Genomic DNA, 19,669 nt, shown 5'->3' with positions numbered 1-19,669 from the left:
TAAATAGTTACATGGAGATTGATACTTAGAATCTCGTTTTCATTATTGATCTCTTGAGAACTTGACCTATTATCCACTTCTATTAATAGTTTTAATTTTAATGTATATTAGTTTATCCTTCCAACTAATAAGATCATCAATTAATTGATAAGATAATATCAAAATTTTTCCTTTATGAAATTGACTCAATTGTAAACATTTATAAGAAAAGAAGTGAAAATTTTATGATCTATATTTTTAATAATCCAAATACATATGAACTTGAGCCTTTCACAATTTCATAAATCAAAACTTTTTAAAACAGATAGCTAAATATTAGGAAGGTTGGGACAAAGTATAATTGACACGTCCTTCTTAAGATAAGATAGGAAGTTTGTTTCTCCATCATGGTAACTATTGTAGTAATATATATAAATATATATTGAGAAAATTAGATTGGTTCATGAAGATTGAAGCAGAATAGAAGAATTCCCAAACTTTCCATTTACATAATAATAACAGCAAACCAATCATCATTTTCAGAATAAAGAAAGTATCATCAAGCAACATAAAAGAGCTGAGAATAGAGAGGCATCAGTTGTTCTTTTTTCTTTTATTCATTGACTATTCTATCCCATCCAGGTTTAAATGCCATGCCCCAGTTTGCCTTATCTATAAACAGATTTCAACAATGTTGTTGCCCAAATGAAGCAGCATAAGCCAACCCCGAATACATTGTCTGTCCTAAGGACTTCTATATGAATTTATCATCAAGTAAATTTTATGTAATAAATCAGAGGCCTTCTGTTCATCCGCATCATCATCCTTGGGAGGGAGATTAGAGGTCCATTTCTTAAAATGATGTAGACTACCCGTAAAGTCGGTGAAGAGGCCGTCGACGCCTATTGTGTTGATCCAGTAATCAAATTCCTCATATGGATCTTGATGAAAGTTGAAGTGAACAAAATTATACTCGTTTCGGAAAGTGTATGGATGTACCTACAATGAATATACCATGTCATTTGGATAACCATTTGGTATTTGAAATTGGGCTTATAAATACTACTTCTACCTCCTAGGAGTTTGTTTGCTTTCTAATCTACGTTCTAAATATGTTGTAAAAAAATCCAAGTCAAGTTTTGAATTGAAAAAAATAGTTTTTAAAATTTTGCTTTTTATTTTTGGAACTTGTGTTTCTTTTAGAAAAATAAAAACCATAACCATAAATTTCAAAAAAAACAAAAAAACAGAAAACCAAAAAATCAAGTCGTAAGTAAGTGAACAATATGAAGCTCTAATCAGTTTATAAGATTCAACGAGTATTGAAATCCAAAATGAGATCCCTATTAAACAGACATGTGGTTTCACACTTCCGACATAACAATATTCCATGCATCAGTTATCAGGTGTAAGAGATTTGACAGGAAAGTATGTTTACCTGTAGGTTATGGGCGTGTGCTCGGGTAACAAGATCTGTAGGTGTTAGAATATAGTTGTTAACTGCAGGAACCACAGTATCCTTCCAAGGTCCAATTCCCACCACATACTTTTTTATGTAATTGAAGTAGCTATCCGAAATAATTTCCCAATATGACTGCACATGATCCAAAACTGTTTTTAAGAAGAAGCTTATTCAGATTATAAACAAGAAAAAGCCAAGAAAAAACGAGAAACTAATATGAAATTAGCAGAGAATATTTGCCAAGAAGCAGATTCAGATTATGAACGATATGTGGCCAGGTACATAATTTGTCTCCAAAAGAGAAAAGGGTAGTGAATTAACACGAAGCTAACAAATCATCATGAGAGAGTGCTTAATGAGCATATCGTATATCCTTATCTACGACATTTACATGAGTTGATAAATGCAATCCTAACCCTAATTCGTCTCTGTCGTTATTATCAAATGAGAAGTTAGCTGTCTACAGCAAAACTCTCACTTGATATTTTGCCAAGACAACATAACATTTGTAGCACCAAAATCCAGATACATTCACAAACTTGAGAAAAATGCTCTTAGGGAAGGTTTCAAGTACCTGATTTGTGTCCTGTGTTGGAATTGTAGTATCATCGATCAGTAAGATCTTGGGCAGGTCAGTTAGATTTGATATGTGTATGATGGAAGTTGGAGCAAATGACTGAATGAATACAGGTTGATTCATCCAGTTTTTTGACAGATATGAACCTTGGTATCCATATTTTTTAAGAATCTCAACAAACTTGTCCTCAAATATCTTACCATCTGGCCATTTGACCTGTGTGCATTGCCACTCAAGTATTAGGGTTTGAAGTTTTGGTAAAAAGAAATCATTGAGCAACTAATTATAAACACATTGCAGCTTAGGGGTTTATCTCGAGAATATATAAGAAGTAAACCCATAAGCGATATACTGCCATTCTAACGAACAAATTCCATATTTGACTATAACATCACTATCAATAAGAAAAGGTCACAATCTTGAGAATGTCAAAGCCATATCAGGAAACCAAATTGCAGAAGCAGAAGAACCGTGATCAGATGATAGATAGGCTTTGTAAACTGTTTAGAAGTGTTCGCTTTTGTATAAGAAAACTTACGTGCTGGTTAATAAATACTGGATTTTTAATCTCGGGGTATATTCCAACAACTCTGGGTGCATCTAGTGCAACTGCAATGAAGTCCTCAAAAGTAATAATAGAAAACTTTCCTGATTCCATCATTTAGAGAAAAAAAATTGGTTAGTATCATGCAAAAAAAGGAGGCACCAGAAAAGAAATGAAGTAAAATATTTCCTCGTTAGTCATGAGGCCTCACATAGAAAGGGGAATTGGAATTAGTATGTCAAACTAAATAATTTTCAAAGTAGTTAAAATCACTTTTTTTTTACTTAAAAATACTTTCTTGAGCACTTAGAAAGCCATTCCAAATATACTATAAGTCAACTTCAGTTCAAGAGACTACTTAAGCTCAACAAACAATTTCAAGTGTTAACAAAGCATTTTTTTATTATGCTGTAAGGGCCAAGGGGCACATGGGTTATATCATAGAAGTTCGATTTTAGATTAAATATAATATTATGACAGAAGATAATCAGTTAATCACTTAGAATGAGCTAGAAGAAATCCAAGACAAATACACACTAAACAAAAACAAGTGGCCACAAAACACTGTTCAAACTAAAACTGGTAAAGTACGGGAGTAAATATTGATTATGGCCAATTCTAACCCCTGCTCGCTCAACTCCACTAAGAGTTTTTTTTATATTGCATACACTAGTGATGATCATCAATCAAATATAGGAATGTGCTACATGAAAACCAATTTATATTTTGATCTAGTAGAGTTGGTGTGTCATCAAGTGCAAGTCTAACTGGAATATTATTCAGCTACATTGAGGAAGTAATAACATTCAGATAAAAATTGATGGAGCTTGGACCCGATAAACTCAAATAAAGAAAGGGCTGCTTAAAAAATAAATATCATACCATTATATTGTTGATCTCTGTAAGGAAATCTTTGCTTCACCCTCAATGACTGTAATTCTTTTAATGTGAAATCAACTGCATGTAGTCAATTAGAACCCTTAGAAACACCATGAAATGAGGTTAAAGTATAAGGATCCAATACGAGATTTAAGCAATATAAGAAATAGATAAGCTGTAAAAACACATGCATAAAATTTTATAGACACTATACCGGTAAAAAAACCAGTGATATTAACTCCTTGGACTTCATATGTTCTTTTACGATTGGCGAACTTTTTATATTTTCCAACATCAGTAATCTCATCAAGGGTTACATCATGGAAGCATATAAGAGCCCCATCTTTGGAAGATAAGATGTCCGTCTCAATGAAGTCTGCGCCCTCTTCTATAGCTCTCTTAAAGATAAGCCATTGGTCAAAAGCAAATTATTAGAGCAAAGAAGAAAATTGAGTATAGTAGGCACATATTTCAATTACTCTACACAAGATCATAAAGTAAAACATGCAAAAGAACATAGGATGCCAGTGCCTAAAATCCTAAGTATTCAGTTTTTTATGAAGAGAAGACACAAACAGCTCTAATCCTATATTTTTATACAGCTTTATTTATGATTTTGACAATGAGCTTCGGGGTGTAATATCATATGATAAAACAGGACGCCAAACGTAGGAGGCCAGTGTCTAAAATCTCAAGTATTTAGTTTTTACTAAAGAGAAGCACAAAGAGTTCCAATCCTATATTTTGATACATCTTTATTTATGATCGTGACCATGAGCTTCAGGGTGTTAGAGGGAATGACATGAATTATCAATAATATCAAATTATTATTTATATTTTATTTAATAAATTTGATGTCATTTTATTATTTTCCAATTTTCTCGTTTCGATTAAGCAGGGGTGTTTTTGTAACTTTAATATGAAATGTGTAATGTTATGTTCTTTAAATCCAACAAGCTGCTCATTTGGTCTTCAGTTCCATGCAAATGCAAACGTCTGCTTGACCTGCTTCCCACTAATTGCACTATCTTCCAATAAATGAAGGATTCGTTATTGAACTTTGAGATGTCTATTATGAGCGGGTAATGTTTTGGTACCCTCATCAAGTACAAAACAATTTCAAAAATCAAGTGAACAAGATATTAGAAGGACTAGAGATAAAAGTAGATATGCCTACCTTATATGCAGGAAGAGTTTCTTCTGGAAATTCTCCATTTGAACCTCGATGAGCAATATTATATGGGCGATTGGTTTGAAGAGGTTGTCTAATTTCTCCCGGGAATCTACTAGGAAGTGGATAGAAAGGTCTTGCAGCACACCCAACAAAAAGAAATGAAGACAACACCGGAGTAACGAAGCCTGTCCCATCAAAGAAACAGAAATTCAACAATCAATTGTTGCCCAAAAGTTTACCACACTGTTAGGATACCTCCCTACAAGAACAGTCAAGAAATGCAAAGAACACCAAAGATAGATTTATATAGCAATATCGATAACGAGATTTTAATATACCATAATTTTTCAAGAGAGTTACTCTCTCCCACACTTCCCCAAAGAAAATTACCACAAAATTCTTCACACTTCCTCTCAACTGCGATCCCTCTATTTACAACTAAACACTAACAAACTTATTACATATTGACTAATAATTCTCTTCTATTAAACATACTGATAATTTACTGAAAATCCTATTATATCTCTACCTAGGTCTCTCGCACTAATGAATATTAATATACTACTGATAAAAGTAGTACATCTCTAACTAGGTTTCTCACTCATGCATTATAAAGCAGTGAACACTTGACCATCCTAGTGTTGGCAGACATAAGTCCTAGGTGTTACGGTGTTCCATGGGGTCGAATTTCCAGCACACTAATTGTTCATTAATAGGCATTTGAAGTACCTTTTATGAAGCAATATTCCAATTTAATTACTATTTTTCCCCATAGGCACATTATTTGGGAACTGAATTGCTCTAGATTATGTCTGGCAACAAGTCAAAAAATTAAACTGATAATACATACAAAGAGGTCGGTTAGGGAATTTCAATGTTTATCTCATCAAATTAGGATTATCCTTTCCATAGATGGAGCTGAAACCAAGACTTGCATCAGCCGCGCTGTAAATGCAGCAGTACCACCACCTAAGAAACCTCAATGCCGAGGTACTTAGGAAATATTTGCAAAAACAAAGAAGTCTGGCTTCTCCAAAGGGCAATAATATCACAAGAGAAAATGCCTTGGGAAATTGCCATTTTTACATTTCCAACCATGCAGAGGTTAGTCCCGATTACGAGAATGCCATGTTAGCATATAAAAACAAGGAGCCTCATGATACAGATGCATGAACGAGTAAGCAGATTATATTACAGCTAATCAGTGAGCAAACCCATGAGCCAAAAGATACAAAAAGACAAACCAACTTCACCATAAACGATTCAAATTTCCAGTGACGAAATTTGAGTTCCAAATCAAACAAGAAGACGAAACTGAGATGGGTAAAGTAAATGGAAAACAAGAAAACAAACCCACAAATCAAAAACAAAAAAAAAAACATTCAATTCCTAAAAATCCCAGCTCCAAATGAAATGAAAATTCCAAGGCATGGTGTGAATGGTGGATCATGACAGAAAAACGAAAAACAGAAAGAAATTGGAGTTTACAGAGTGCGGCGGCCATGGCTTTGGCCATTTCTCTGCTTCTCCGTCGTCCTCAGTTATTTTAACCAATTTTTTAGACGGAATCTTCTCACCGGATATGCCTTTTCGAGGGTCTTTTGAATTGCAACTTACGGCCCTTTGATACACCGTGGATCTAACCTACATGACAATATTCTTATCTTCACAATCATGAAGATAATTATTAGTTTAATTCATTTCCAACCTTAATTAAACAATATTCTATATTGACACATTTGTATGACATAATAAGGGTACATATTAAATTCATTTACTAAAAGTGATCTTTAGGGGTTTGTGATGATTCTTTTTTCGTATATATGGTTCGATTTGATTGACGTTAATGTATAATTATTTAGTTTTACAAATTCGGGGAAAATATTAACTTTTTGCTTACGTCAAGAATTTCTTTGCCTAGGGATATCTCACGTGTCGGAAAATAGTCCAAGCCCTAATGCATTGTTCCTTTAAATCGTGATTTGATGACATATATTTATGTTATTTTCATACTTAGCAAATAATCCAATTTTTCCAAACCCCACCAAGACTCCACTATAATATTGTAACAAAAGGGCACATGTGACTTCGATTAGACTATAACCAATAGAAAGGAATATCACGTTAGGAGTTCGATTATTTCATTATATTGTGAGTAAGTTTAAATTCATTATTAGGGTAAAATAGCGGAAGTTTTACATTCACTTATAAAAATGCAGTCGAGAAAACTGAATCCGAGGCAATCTCGCTCGAGTTTTCTTGGAACGAACATCGGAAATCTTCGAGCTCAGCCCGTTTCCCTCGCTGCAAGTGCATTTCCAGTAGTTTCTCACACCGGACGCTCGTTGGAAGCATTGATCATCTTTTGGACCGTTTTGGATTGCACCTTGGTTCTCCCTCAAACGAGTTCGCTTGAGATATTTAAAGTACATGTCATAGAAGTATTGACATGTTAACAGCAAAAAAGGAAAATCCACGTGTACATCTACGTGGCAGAAGTTTAATGGATGAGGCCAGAGGGTAGTGAGAAGAATGCATTGGATTTTTTGTATTTCCTTTTATGGGTTTAGTTCAGAAATTAGCCACTTGAGAAAGTGGGGTCCGTTACTTGTGGATATATTGATGACGCGTCAAACAATTATTGGAAGAGAATAAGTCAATCACTGGGCTCAAGAGAGATATTTATAGGATGCGGACACTCACATTTAACGCTTTCTCATACAAGTCCACGTTTCGTCACAACCTTAGCCTACATACGTCACTTTTTCTTTTTCTTTTTCTTTATTTCAATAATACATTTAAAAAAACAATTTAGAAAATATGAAAATTTGTTATAATTATTTATTAAATACATCTATATTTTTTTGCTTTTTTTTTTTTTAATTTCCATTTATAAACAATTTAATTCATGTTACTCTTCTAGAAGGTGTGAATTAATGAAAATATAAAAAGTAGGTTTTGTATGATTATATTTGGTATTGTTTATTTATATTTTGCATCCGAATATCTACCTCTCATTCTGCAGACAAAAACAAAAATTATTGATAGACGAGAGGTGATCAATGTTATTATATTAAAAATTAGGTTAGATCGATGAAAAATCATAGAATTTGACAAATTTATTATTAGTGATATAGTTTGACTTACCAGTAACAATAGACAATAATAATAAATTTAATAAAATCTCGTTACAACTATATCAATTTTTGCTTGATTTACTTTTAATTCTTTTTTTAAACTTCACTCATATTTCTTTTTTTAATCCATAAATATGTATATTATTTATAAAATAAGAAATTTTGCTATATTTTATAAATAGTTTATCAAATCGATTATTAGTTCTTTTCCGCATAGAAGATTACCAACGATACAATCTAATAGACTCCAAAAGTTAGAATCAAAATTTTGCATCATACTAAATCTACCGATACATTAGATATATCTACAATCGCTACTTCACATTTCATGCAATCATTTTGAACTTGTTTACCCACATTTATTTATTTACGTTCCATTTGAAAAAACAATTTAAGTTTTTGGTAGAACATTTTTTTCTTTTTTAAGAATGGTCACAATTAGTGACTTATCAATTGAGTTATATAAAAATAAATATATAGATAGATTAAGGTATGTACAAAATGGTAAGTAACTAATCATTAAAATGCATTGTTAATATTCTTGGTTTGGCTGTGATTTGAACCTGCATCAAGAATTCTAGATGAAATCATGAAAGTAATGAAACAGGAAAATGATGGTAACAATTAACAACAATATTCTCATTAAGTTGATGCTGTGATCCTCATTGTTCTTGGTGTTTTCTTTCATTTTTCCCTAAAAACCAAACAGCCAGAGAGAAATCAGAAGAGAAAAACATTTCAGTTTCTTTTTTCCATTGTAATTTCCTAAATAAAAAGGGCGAGTACAAGTAATTTAAGCAACTAACTGGAACTTACAATGAAAATGAAGTGCAGCATACATGGATGTGTTTCAGGGGGTTAGCCACTTCCTTCCCACCAGCATGTTTCACAAACTCAGTTGGAGTAAGAAAGCTTCCATGGCATACACACACTATGCAAACTTGCCCTTTCATATACTTGTACAAAAACCCTTCTACCTTCCTCCCGTTCGGCCCGTCCCCGATCGTTGACACGCTTGGCATCGTTCTCATCACGTCCATCCCCTTATCCCCTTCCATCAATGCCTTGGAAATTCTCGCTCTTTTTGCTGCATTTGTTGGTGGTTTTTCCGTTTTTCTTGATGCCATTGTTTGTGAGTTCACTACTGACTCTCTGTCATTTGACTCCAGTGATGATTGAGAAGTGGATGAGCCTTTTGCTGATCCCACACTTCCATGTCCTGACAATGAAAATCAAACCCAAACTGTTTAGAAGCTGTTGATCAAACTTATAAATCTGACATCTAGCTCAATCGAAATCCTAAACAACAATCAGTGTGTTTGATAATCCAACAACATAGTAAAACTTCAAGGAATTTGGACCAATCTTTCCATACTCCAATGAACCAAAGAGCCCTGCGGCTACAGTGAGGTAATAGTTTTGAAACTAGGCAAAACCCCATTTGCCAACTGATTGGATGGCCAATTTGAAAGCCAACAACTCAATGACAATGAAAGAATCAACAGAATCACAAGCTTCCATGGGAACATGCAAGAGGTTTATTAGCAAGATCAGTTGCCTGAAACATCACAAGAAATAACAAAGCTAAGTAATGCGACAGTGATCTCAGCTATGAACGTTTACTTCAAGATGAATTTCGCATCATTCTTTTCACCCTCAAAGTGAAATATGACTTTTCAGCTCCTTCCTAAGAGATCATCGCTAAGAAAATAAAGTGCTTATAATTCCCTTCTCCATTCCTTTCAGCTTATGAATCACCCAGCAAATTTAACTCAAAACCCAAAACAAAGAGAGAAGATTTTGATTAAACAAAGCTGGTGAAGATTAATCAATTTAAACAACATAGAATTACATCTGAGCTGAAAAGCAGCTGATTAAATAAGTCTTTGAAAAAGAAATTAAAAAACAAAAGAAGAGGGAGTACCTTCAGTTGTATAACTCTGCGAAAGGCTTCCTTGCGTGGATTTGATCTTATCAATCGCACGACATAGTGCAGGACTTTTCGCTGCAGAAGCGGCGGCCCAAGCCGCCACTTCAGACGGCGACGGCGGTATTGCGGCCGACTTCTCATCCTCCGGCGCAGGTGCTCTGCTACTCCTCTGCTCCACCAGTCTCTTTTTAGCCTCCATCCTTCTCATCAATTGAAACTCCTTTAGTTTAATCCGACCGAGTTGGTCTGTCTCAGCCGGAAGAGAGCAAGATCTTGACAACGAAAGAAACGACCCCGTTTGCCTCTGCATATTCCATTTCGACGCCTCTGCGTTCTGAGAAATCACTCCAATAACAGAAGACGATCGGGTTAACGAATTGTCCTTCGACTTTCCGCAATAAATTCCTCCAAGAGAGAGCCTAAGAGTAAGGTCCGGCGGTTCAGAAATAGAAACCTCCGTTGTTTCTCTACTCATCTCCGGTGAAAGTCTCAACATCAGATCATCCCCACATACACCGATGGCTTCCCCCATTGAACAAAAACAGACAACAACCAAAACCCCTTCTCAAATCAACCCACAAAAACACCTGATTTCAAGTTCAAACACAAAACCCAGATAGAATTAAAGCTAAAACCCCCAAAATCAAACGACCCAGTTGGGGAAAAAGGTGAGAGAAGAAGAGAGAGTTGAAATAAGCGATTGAAATGGAGGGAAAGAGAAACCCAGAAAGGGGAAATAAGTAAAGAAGAAGGAGAAGGAGAAGAGAGGGGAGGTTTCATGAAGGAGGGAAATGGGAAGAATCCACGTGGTGATCAGTGGTGAGGGGTTCACATCGTGTACGGTTAGAGAGAAACGGAGGTTCTGGGTGAGTGTGGGTTTCAAGTTGCAGGTGGAGGCTCCAATCAGCCACTCCCACCACCTGCAAGTAGCCGTAATACTCGCCCCCCTTCTCCAATTTCTGGCAGATGTTGCTGTTGTTATTGTTGTTAGTGTTAGTGTTTCTCTTTGTAATTTTCTTCTAAATTTCGTCTCATTTTCTTATTCTTCCTTTCCTTTCCCCAACTTCTTTGCTTTGCTTTTTGTTATTACCCACAGAACACTCCCTTCCCCCACGCCCACCTAAATTCTATTTCCATCAAACTTTAGCAACATTTTAATTTTAAAGCAATGTCTAAAATCTTGATGTTTACAAGAATAATATTGATGTTGCTAAAAATTTAAAGAGTTATTCCATACTTTTATCATGTTATTATGTTTCTAACTTTTGTTGATATGCTAATTTTTCTATGATATAATAAAAATATCGATTTTTTGAATCTATAAAAACAAACATATAGAAGTATCAATATGTCAATAGTATTGAAATGTTAATAGTCCCGCATTAGAAAAACCAAGGGAATTCATATTCCTTATAACGAACTATTTCTGTTATTATCAATTATTTTTTAGATCGAATCTCATAGTATCAAACATGGTATTACACATCCATTAAGCTTAAATAGGTATGCATGTTAATAGTCCCACGTTAGTTTCAAATAGAATTTTAATACTAATAAGTAACTAATTTACAAAATATCTAACATTAGTCTACAAAACTACATACGTGGGTGAGTGAGAGTATACTATTAATTTCTAAATGTCACATCAAATGAACTAGATTCAAACTTGCACTTCATGATTGAGGGAAGAAATATCTTAACAACCCATACAACTACGACTTGAGCTATGTCTAAAGGTTCAAATTGTAAAGTTTGAGATGATGTTTAGTCCATTGTGTAATAATTTATATAATATAATCTCTATTTACGAGAGGAGTGAGGAGTGAGTGGCAAATGTGGAAACGAGGGTGGCAATATCAAAACGGTAGCGTTTTGTTCTTTAATAAATAAAGAAAGGGTGGGGCCCAAATTTAAAATAAAGAAAAAAGCCAAAAGGATACCTTTTGGGGTTACGAAGAGAGAGAGAGAGAGAGAGAGAGAGAGAAAGGGGTAATTTAGGGATGTGGAATCTGACACGGTGTACGCTTTTGAGATCGACACGCGTCAAATTATGGGGATCTTTGTAACAGTCCCTCCCTCGAGGAGCTGTTTTGTTCTCACGTCGTCGGCGCCTCTTCCTTTCATTCAAATTATATTTTAACTATTTCCATAAATTCCTTTATTTTGTTTTAATTTTTTGCATTATAAGATTTTCTGAAAATTATTTATATGAAATAAATTATTTACGATTTTCTATTCAAATGAATATAGTTAAATTGATAGAATAATATTATCTCTAAAGTCAGCTCAACTGTACAATTTTGAATTTTCTACATTTCATCGTATTATACTGCATTAAAAGGAGGAAAGAAATATAAAATAAAAATAATATTCTGGATAATTAAAAAAATATATATTTTTCTTATAAATTACCTTAACTTTATCATTCAAATTAACAAATTAAATGTAAACTTTTCTCACTTAATCTTCATTACACGTAGAAACAAAGAAAATTTTCAAACATACAAAAATTGAACCGTTTATGAACTATAACAAAATCATAAAAAAAAATAAAAAATTATTATCGTATTTTTTAAATAATTTCAATTTATATTTACTATTTTTTTTTTACAATAAACATAATCTTAAAAAATCAAATAAAGAACCTTATCTTCTCATGTTAGCTCAAACTCAAAGAAATGTCTATGAAATTTCATATACTATAATTTGTGTGTATATATATATATATATAAATATTATGTGATTTTGATAGGGAAAAAGCAAATCCATGAAAATAGACCGTATCAAGAGTTGACGAAGACATGCCATCCCCATTCATCAATCTATCCACATGGCCCCTATTACAATTTCATCATTTTCTTTTTCCACTTTATCAATTTAATTCCCTAAAACGCATTACATATATCTTTCTTCTTTATCTTATTTTTTTCATCATTTTTTTCTATTAAAGAACAAAATAATAATAATAAGATTTTCGAATTTTACTCAATAATTCCGAAACCTATCGCTTTCACAAACTAACCCCAAAAAAACGAAGGGACGTAAAAGCCGAGTGATTAATATAAATAAATAAATAAATAAATAAATATATATATATATATATATATATATATATATATATATATATATAAAACGAGAATTGCGAGGGACAACAAAAATCCATTTTAACGTTCACCGTTTAGTTTCGTAACGCCTGCTTTTCGCTTGGCCCTTCGAGCAACCTGGGCGCCGTTTAGGTTTATAATTTTAACGGACGGTTGCGAAAAATCGGGGAGAAAAATTATCGCGGCGCCACGTGGGGGGTATTATTGATATTGACGTGGGTGTGGGTGGGGACGAGGGGAGGGGTGGGACCCAGGGAGGGAGGGGAAGGAAAGGAAGCAAGTTGAGGTGAAGAGCACACGTGGCAGAAAATAGAAGGGATTAGAATGGGAACCACATGTCGCCACTTGGCAAGTTGCATGCTACGTGTCAGAAAAAGGGAAGTACGGAATGACGAAGCATCAACTTGATTTGTCCCCCCTATAGGACATGATTGTCCACGACATAACAGGCTGGTGTCGCACACGCGCCCCCAACTATGCACCTCTGGACCACTTCCTATATATATTTTTCTTTCTTTCTTTCTTTCTATTATTGAAAGTGACCGTTTTAGCCCTACGTACAATACATACACAATAGGGTCACTTCCAAGTTCCATTAACTAAGGAATTGTTTGGATTAACTTCAAAATTAAAACTTTGTTTTTCTTTTAATTAATAAATTAAAAATATATTTTCTCTTTGAAATTTTATTTCTCCATTCTATTATTATAACCAAGTTTCTTTCTTAAATCAAACTGCTATACAATTGGAGTTGGTTCTTAGCGTTAGAAGTTAAAGGTGAACAACTTAGCTTGTTGGTGGTGGCTAGAGGGTGTGGTAGCTATGACAACCAGATATAAAGGGAAGTGAGGTGGAAGACTTTTAGAACGTTTTCATACTTCAAGAATTACGTAATTTAGGTTAGCTTAACCATTAAACATCCAGAAGTCGTCTTTTTTTTTTTTAAAAAAAATTGTTGATTTCGTGAATTGATAGCCAACATTTTCATCCTTTTATTTGTTGTCAACGACAAAATCGATGTAGATAGTCATTGTTGTGAAGGCGTTTATATGCTTCTGGCTTGAAACCGGAGAGTTTGTTCGATTGCTTCTTTGAAATTCATCAATTCTCGAAGATCTTCGCAATGGATGAAGGTAAACATTACCAAACTACTATAACAAAGTCTATTCTTCTTTCTCAGATTTTCTTCTTGAATTTGAGCTCAACGGATGAATTTGTTACCTCATTCGATTGAGAAAGAACGTGATAAACACAATGATTATACTTTAAACTTTTTAGTTTCAATTTCTCTTTAAAATTGGGTTAGACGTCCAATTCTGCTATTTTTACAAAAATAAAACAAACTTTTGGATCACAAGTCTAGTTTTTCTAAGTATTTTTGACAATTGGACAATTGTTCATAAAATATAATAAGTTCGGTTTAAAGCATAAGAGAACAATGCCATATTTCAATATTTTGTTTCCATTTAGAACAAACTATGTCATTAACTAATAAGGTCGGTTGCAAATGGTCATTCCACCATATTGTCATTGGTCACTTGGTCAAAATTATGCTAATTAATATCATTATTCAAATGCATTATTTAATTATCTTTACAAACACAAAACAAAAAAACCCCATAATTAATTGAGTGAATAGTGAAACAAATAATTAGATAATCAACATGTGATAAAGGCTAGGAGCTATAAACTATATATCTTTCACATTATAGCTCCATTCTTACTTATGTTTCATATATCATTATTTTAATTCAAAAACCAACCCTAAAACACAAATATTTTATTCAAATTCACATCGTAAACGTACTGTGTATTGTATGTTACAAGACGTCTGGTAATTAATTAGTTAAACACGATGGATGGATCGTTCAAGAATTTAATCACGTGTTTAATTTTATTCGATATTAAATATGAATTTGTGTAAAGACATAATTGTTCGACTGGATTTTCTAAAACGTAACTATCATTTGGCTTTATACAACGAATATATATGTACAAGAAAAGATAGTCTAGTCACATAATGAATATTAAATCATAAAAGCGTCTAGTTTGACCAACCGATTTAATATACGTTAAATATTAAGACAAGTTGTAGCGAAAGAGAAAAAAAGAATATCATTTTATTAAAGGATTTTACGTACACAACACAACAATGTTTCGAGATAAATAAAGATTTGATAAGATATCTTTTAAATAAAAACTTATTAAAGTGGTCACATAGGATGGAATCATGAAGACTTGATAAATAGTATTAAAATATAAACACATACACTATATGATATGATTGATTCCCACAATAAACTATGCAACAAGTTGATATATAAATTAATGGTTTTTTTTTCTTTTCTTTTCCTCTCCCAAAAGTTGATTTAATTAAATTAAAATATGATGGGGGCCATTCATGAATTAGCATCAAATCAAGTGACCAAGTTGATAACAAGTTGGACTTAGTGCAATTTAATTAAAATTATTTGATTAAGCAAAGAGATAACAATTATGCAATTTGATTAATTTGCATTAATTAAAGCATATCTTGGACACAATCTATTTAAAAGAGGGAATAATAATAATGTTTATTGGTTGGTTATGACTTTTTTTTTTATTTATTTAAAAAAAGCTTTTTTAAACTTTCATTAAAATTAATGATTGATGATGGACAAAAGGGAATATATTATAAGAAAAACATATGATTATTTCATTCTGATCTTGTTCTTCCACTTTCTTTCAATATAACACAAGTGGGAGTTACAAAATTATTAAATTTGTTATTTATTATTAGAGACTAAATTATAATGCTATTTGACACTATTTATAAACTATATATACTAGATTTTGTGTTCTAATATTTGGAAAACGCTTTTTTTGTCCATATACTATAAAAAAAATTAAAATTTTGATCTCCACCATTACAATAGAAGATCGAAATGTCAAGTGGTCTATCTTAAGGAATTAGCATAGATATAGGGAGATTTGAGTCCCTCTCTAATGTATATGCTCTTTATATTATATATATAACTGAAACAATACAAACGTCATTAGTTAGTTCATTAGTAAAACTGCCATTCAGGTTTCTCGAGATTCAGGTTTAAACTCTATGGAATTATAAAGCCTCAATCAACAAAAAATTTTTTTAATCTGCCAATGCGCCGTAATTTTCCTCAACCAAAACTAGTTGGAGACCCAAATGACTCTAAATTCTTTTCTTTTATATATATGTATATATAATGTATTGACAAAGACTTAAACAAAAGAGAAAGGTTTTTAATTTTTATATTGAAAAAGAAAAGAAAAGAAAAAGGAAGATGAGAGGTGAATTAGCTGTCAAGGGATAGTTCTTAGTTAAATGGCAAAAGATAGAAACAAAAATAAAGAGAGCAATCCCCACTTGCTTTGCTTCCAAACACCAATTTTCATTTTCTTTTGTCTCCTCTCTCTCTTAACTAAACCACCCCCCCATGTTTCACTGCTTCCTCTAACAAACAAAAGATCCAATAACAGTCATCACTGCCTTTTAAGGAAAATTTTGTTCACAAATCTTTTATTTTGTTTCATTTAATCTTATTAACTTCACCCAATTTTGTTTCAATTTAACATCTTAAGAACTAAACTCTAACTCTATTCCCACAGCAGAAAATGAATTTGGTCGAGTGAAGGTTAAAAATTTTCTATTTTTGTTGGATTGGATTGTGACATATTGAATTCTTAATATTTTTCCTTCAATTCTTTGAACATGCATAGTCTAGATAATTTCTTTACATACGTAGTTATCTTTTGATTACTTCACTTCCACTTGAATACGCATTCTCTCATCAAATTCAATATCCATAAACTTACAAAATATCTAATGAATTTCCACAACAATGTTGACTATTTTATCTCATCATATTTTCAATTCTTTTTCTACCATCTAAATCAAAAACTGGTTTGAGTCCCTCTCTGTTACTTTTTTGAGTCTTCCAATTCTCCACGTTTCTCTCTTCCAATGGATTAAGCATCTCGAAGAAGTCAGGCTTTCGTAGCCTTTTTCCTCTCCTTTTTATGTGTTTTCTTTTGAGAATTTGGGCTTCGTTCTTTTGTCCCAAAACTATGAATTGCTATGTCCAACAATGGCACATTTCAAACTCATCAAGCCTTTGAAACAAAAGAAACTAATGTTACTTGCAAAGATTTCGAATATTCATATAATCTTCAAACGTAAGAAGAATCCATGAAGGTTAGGGAGAAAGTTAGATATTAATTTATCGATATGGTTGAGAAGAAAAAGCAATGCATCAAAATTAGCAGTAATTCCACTGGACATTCTTGAACTGAGAAACCAAAGAATTGCTTTCTTTGAGGAAGGAAAGGTACTTTCAAGGTCTAATCAAGTGTTTTGGATTTCATTTTTTTTCATTTTGTAGTCTGTTTTAGGTGAAAAAGAGTGCATTTAAAAGATTGGTCTACTACAAAGGGAAAAGAGAACACATTCTCATCAGTTTGACCAAGAGGACAAAAAATCGAAACTTCCTATTTCGAAATTGAATAAAGCTGTAACAAACTAAGAAGTAGAGAAACGTAATGCGCTAAGAATTGCTGCCCTCTCGCAAACTCTCATATTGTCATCAGATCTCCGTAATTCCGCATGAGAAGAATGGATCCTGCAAACATCCCAGCGGCACGAAGCAATTTCTGCAACAACGAAGAGAGTTGAAATTCAGTTCTACTTATAAAATACAGCCATACCATGATACCAAGGAAATGTTGTGTTTAGGAGCCTGATATTTCATTTATAGAAAAAAAACAAAGAAATATACTTTTCTTTAGGAGTGTTTATGGCAAACAGAATTCACATAAGCACGACCTTACAAAATCTAACAATATTTGCCCAAGTTCCAAATAATGAATTAAGGAAGTAAGGTAGCTATATTACAACTACAACCTAATTGGATGGCATTCATCCCTCTTCTTAATGCCAAAGCCTAATCATTCTTTTCATGCACGTGGGCATCTGCCGATCTCACTTACTCTGGATGTCCTTGAGAATAGTACTTCTTATGCTGCCTGCCTTCGAAGTTCAAATTTACTTGCAGAGACAGCAATGATGCTTACTCGTTTTTTTTCTTAAATGGAAAACTGCATATCATGTTCAGTTTTATGTTTCAGATTCAATAGGAATAAATGACGCATATGACACAGGCATGTGAGGAGATAGTTATGCATTTGCAACTCTAACCAAATACTCAGAAAAACAGAACAAATCAATGTAATTTTCTGCAAATATTATAATTGAATCAATATTCTAAAAAGCTAAAGGAAGTCCCACTTCCTCTTGAAGAAGCCATGCATAGGCATCGAGGTGGTAATAGATGCAAGCTTCAAATTTAATAACAAACAAATCCTCATATTGTATGATCCATCAAGTGTTGCAACATACATAATTAAAAGTTATAAAATGTCATCCTTACCATCACGACTATAATCAGGATCGACTTATTCTAAAAAAATTATCTTCGATGTAATTAAATCTTTTGTCACAACAACTCAAGTATTGACATTCCGTGCAGAAGGGAAGTTTTACATTTTTTCAGACTTGAGCAAATTAGTTTCATTCTTTTAATCATCACGCAAGACATGCTAAAGAGCCTTGGCTTGAGTTGAAACATAGATTTAAATGAGATGGAAAAATATAGAGAACCAACCCAAATCATTACATCCAATTCTCCCCTTAATCTTCCCAGTTCCAACAACCCGATAGAAGTGCTAAATAGAGACAAACTTACTGCTTGTTTGTAATTACCCAAAACCAAAAATTACAATTTTTCTTCCTTTTCACTCTAATACGCAATTTCAAAAGTGAGAAAAAAAATAAAAAATAAATAACGATCACAGTCTGAGACAACAAAAAGCAAGGTACCGAACCGGAAGGAAACGTAACAAATTGATATAAAAGTGAGGAGACTGCTAACTACACATACAACTTCACAAATAGCCCATCCACAAGTTCTTGAATTCAATATAATCAAATGTTTTCTAGCAAGAACTGTTTACGAGGAACTTACATTTCCTCCTGAAATATCTTTAATTTCAAAACAATGACAGCTTCGAGTATGACTTAAATCCACAAGTGTCAGACTATAAATTGCGCATTTCCATTAAAAGATCGACACTTTTTGCGGTAAATGAAAAAAAAAAAAATTCACACGATTTCTCAAACTTTCTCAGCTACCAAACATATTGCAAGGCCTTAATAATGCAATATAAAAGACAAAACCGATGTTGCCCAATCCTCGAAATCCCATTTAGCAGATTTTGGGAGATCGAAAAATCAAGGTTATGAAAAAAGACATAGATATTGGAATGAAATTTATGGGATCGGAAGCGTACCATGTTCAAGGCCCACTTTTCTTCGTCATAAACCTGAGAATTGAAAAAGGATTTCACAGTCTCGACGGAATTCGCCGTACCGGAAAAGAGAAGATTCTTCACCTTCTTCACCGAGCTGGAATCGTCGGCCATTTTCGCGCGGAGTACAGAGAGCGAAGGCGTATTGCGAGCGTTAGGGTTTTAGGTTCTGGGGGTTTGGTTTGAAGACGCGAGAAATCGACTTGTAGACTTTGTGCAAAAGCAACATTACGAATCTACCCTTGAATGTAAAAATTGAAATTCCATCCATTTAATTTCAATACTTTTAATAAATCTTAAATTTAGTAATTCATATATTTTAATTTGAGTATGTTAAAAAAAATAGTAAAGTACTAAATATTTACATTAATAGATACAGCTTCAATAAAATTTATAAATATCTAAAATTCGAAATTTTATTATATATTTATAAATACTTTATTTAATTTTACTATATAAAAATGTTCCTTGTATTTTCTTATCTCAAAATTATAATAGTTAT

At 33.0% G+C, this 19,669-nt stretch overlaps 3 protein-coding genes across 3 annotated transcripts; all 3 read right to left on the bottom strand.

Annotated features, from left to right (window-relative positions):
* Positions 1-449: 449 nt before the first annotated feature.
* LOC103492213 (glycerophosphodiester phosphodiesterase GDPD6) lies at positions 450-6,392 on the bottom strand. Its single transcript, XM_008452533.3, has 8 exons — positions 6,104-6,392; positions 4,619-4,800; positions 3,656-3,839; positions 3,445-3,519; positions 2,557-2,666; positions 2,016-2,234; positions 1,418-1,573; positions 450-978 (listed from the first exon to the last, which is right to left on the bottom strand). The coding sequence occupies exons 1-8, from the start codon at positions 6,129-6,131 to the stop codon at positions 724-726; spliced, it is 1,209 nt and encodes a 402-aa protein (XP_008450755.2). The 5' UTR covers positions 6,132-6,392; the 3' UTR covers positions 450-723.
* Positions 6,393-8,364: 1,972 nt separating this feature from the next.
* Positions 8,365-10,834, bottom strand: LOC103492304 (ninja-family protein 6-like). Its single transcript, XM_008452727.3, has 3 exons — positions 9,677-10,834; positions 8,569-8,971; positions 8,365-8,446 (listed from the first exon to the last, which is right to left on the bottom strand). The coding sequence occupies exons 1-3, from the start codon at positions 10,212-10,214 to the stop codon at positions 8,437-8,439; spliced, it is 951 nt and encodes a 316-aa protein (XP_008450949.2). The 5' UTR covers positions 10,215-10,834; the 3' UTR covers positions 8,365-8,436.
* A 6,302-nt stretch (positions 10,835-17,136) lies between these two features.
* On the bottom strand, positions 17,137-19,423 carry LOC103492520 (mitochondrial import receptor subunit TOM5 homolog). Its single transcript, XM_008452949.3, has 2 exons — positions 19,150-19,423; positions 17,137-17,454 (listed from the first exon to the last, which is right to left on the bottom strand). Exons 1-2 carry the CDS (start codon positions 19,279-19,281, stop codon positions 17,377-17,379), a joined length of 210 nt encoding a protein of 69 aa, XP_008451171.1. The 5' UTR covers positions 19,282-19,423; the 3' UTR covers positions 17,137-17,376.
* Between the last annotated feature and the right edge of the window lie 246 nt (positions 19,424-19,669).

This window comes from Cucumis melo, chromosome 12, assembly GCF_025177605.1.
Source record: "Cucumis melo cultivar AY chromosome 12, USDA_Cmelo_AY_1.0, whole genome shotgun sequence".
In the NCBI taxonomy this organism is placed as follows: domain Eukaryota; kingdom Viridiplantae; phylum Streptophyta; class Magnoliopsida; order Cucurbitales; family Cucurbitaceae; genus Cucumis; species Cucumis melo.
This window is presented reverse-complemented; position numbering and strand designations above follow the sequence as displayed.

What these genes read in the sequence shown, in the direction of transcription:
- LOC103492213 (XM_008452533.3), bottom strand. Translation starts at nt 6,131, where the DNA reads ATGGCCAAAGCCATGGCCGCCGCACTCT. An exon ending in TATCACTGGTTTTTTTACCG is followed by an intron (nt 3,520 to 3,655) that starts GTATAGTGTCTA and finishes GACTACATGCAG; the next exon opens with TTGATTTCACATTAAAAGAA. An exon ending in CAACACAGGACACAAATCAG is followed by an intron (nt 1,574 to 2,015) that starts GTACTTGAAACC and finishes GATCATGTGCAG; the next exon opens with TCATATTGGGAAATTATTTC.
- LOC103492304 (XM_008452727.3), bottom strand. Translation starts at nt 10,214, where the DNA reads ATGGGGGAAGCCATCGGTGTATGTGGGGATGATCTGATGTTGAGACTT. An exon ending in GCAGAGTTATACAACTGAAG is followed by an intron (nt 8,972 to 9,676) that starts GTACTCCCTCTT and finishes TTTCATTGTCAG; the next exon opens with GACATGGAAGTGTGGGATCA.
- LOC103492520 (XM_008452949.3), bottom strand. Translation starts at nt 19,281, where the DNA reads ATGGCCGACGATTCCAGCTCGGTGAAGAAGGTGAAGAATCTTCTCTTT. An exon ending in AAAAGTGGGCCTTGAACATG is followed by an intron (nt 17,455 to 19,149) that starts GTACGCTTCCGA and finishes TCGTTGTTGCAG; the next exon opens with AAATTGCTTCGTGCCGCTGG.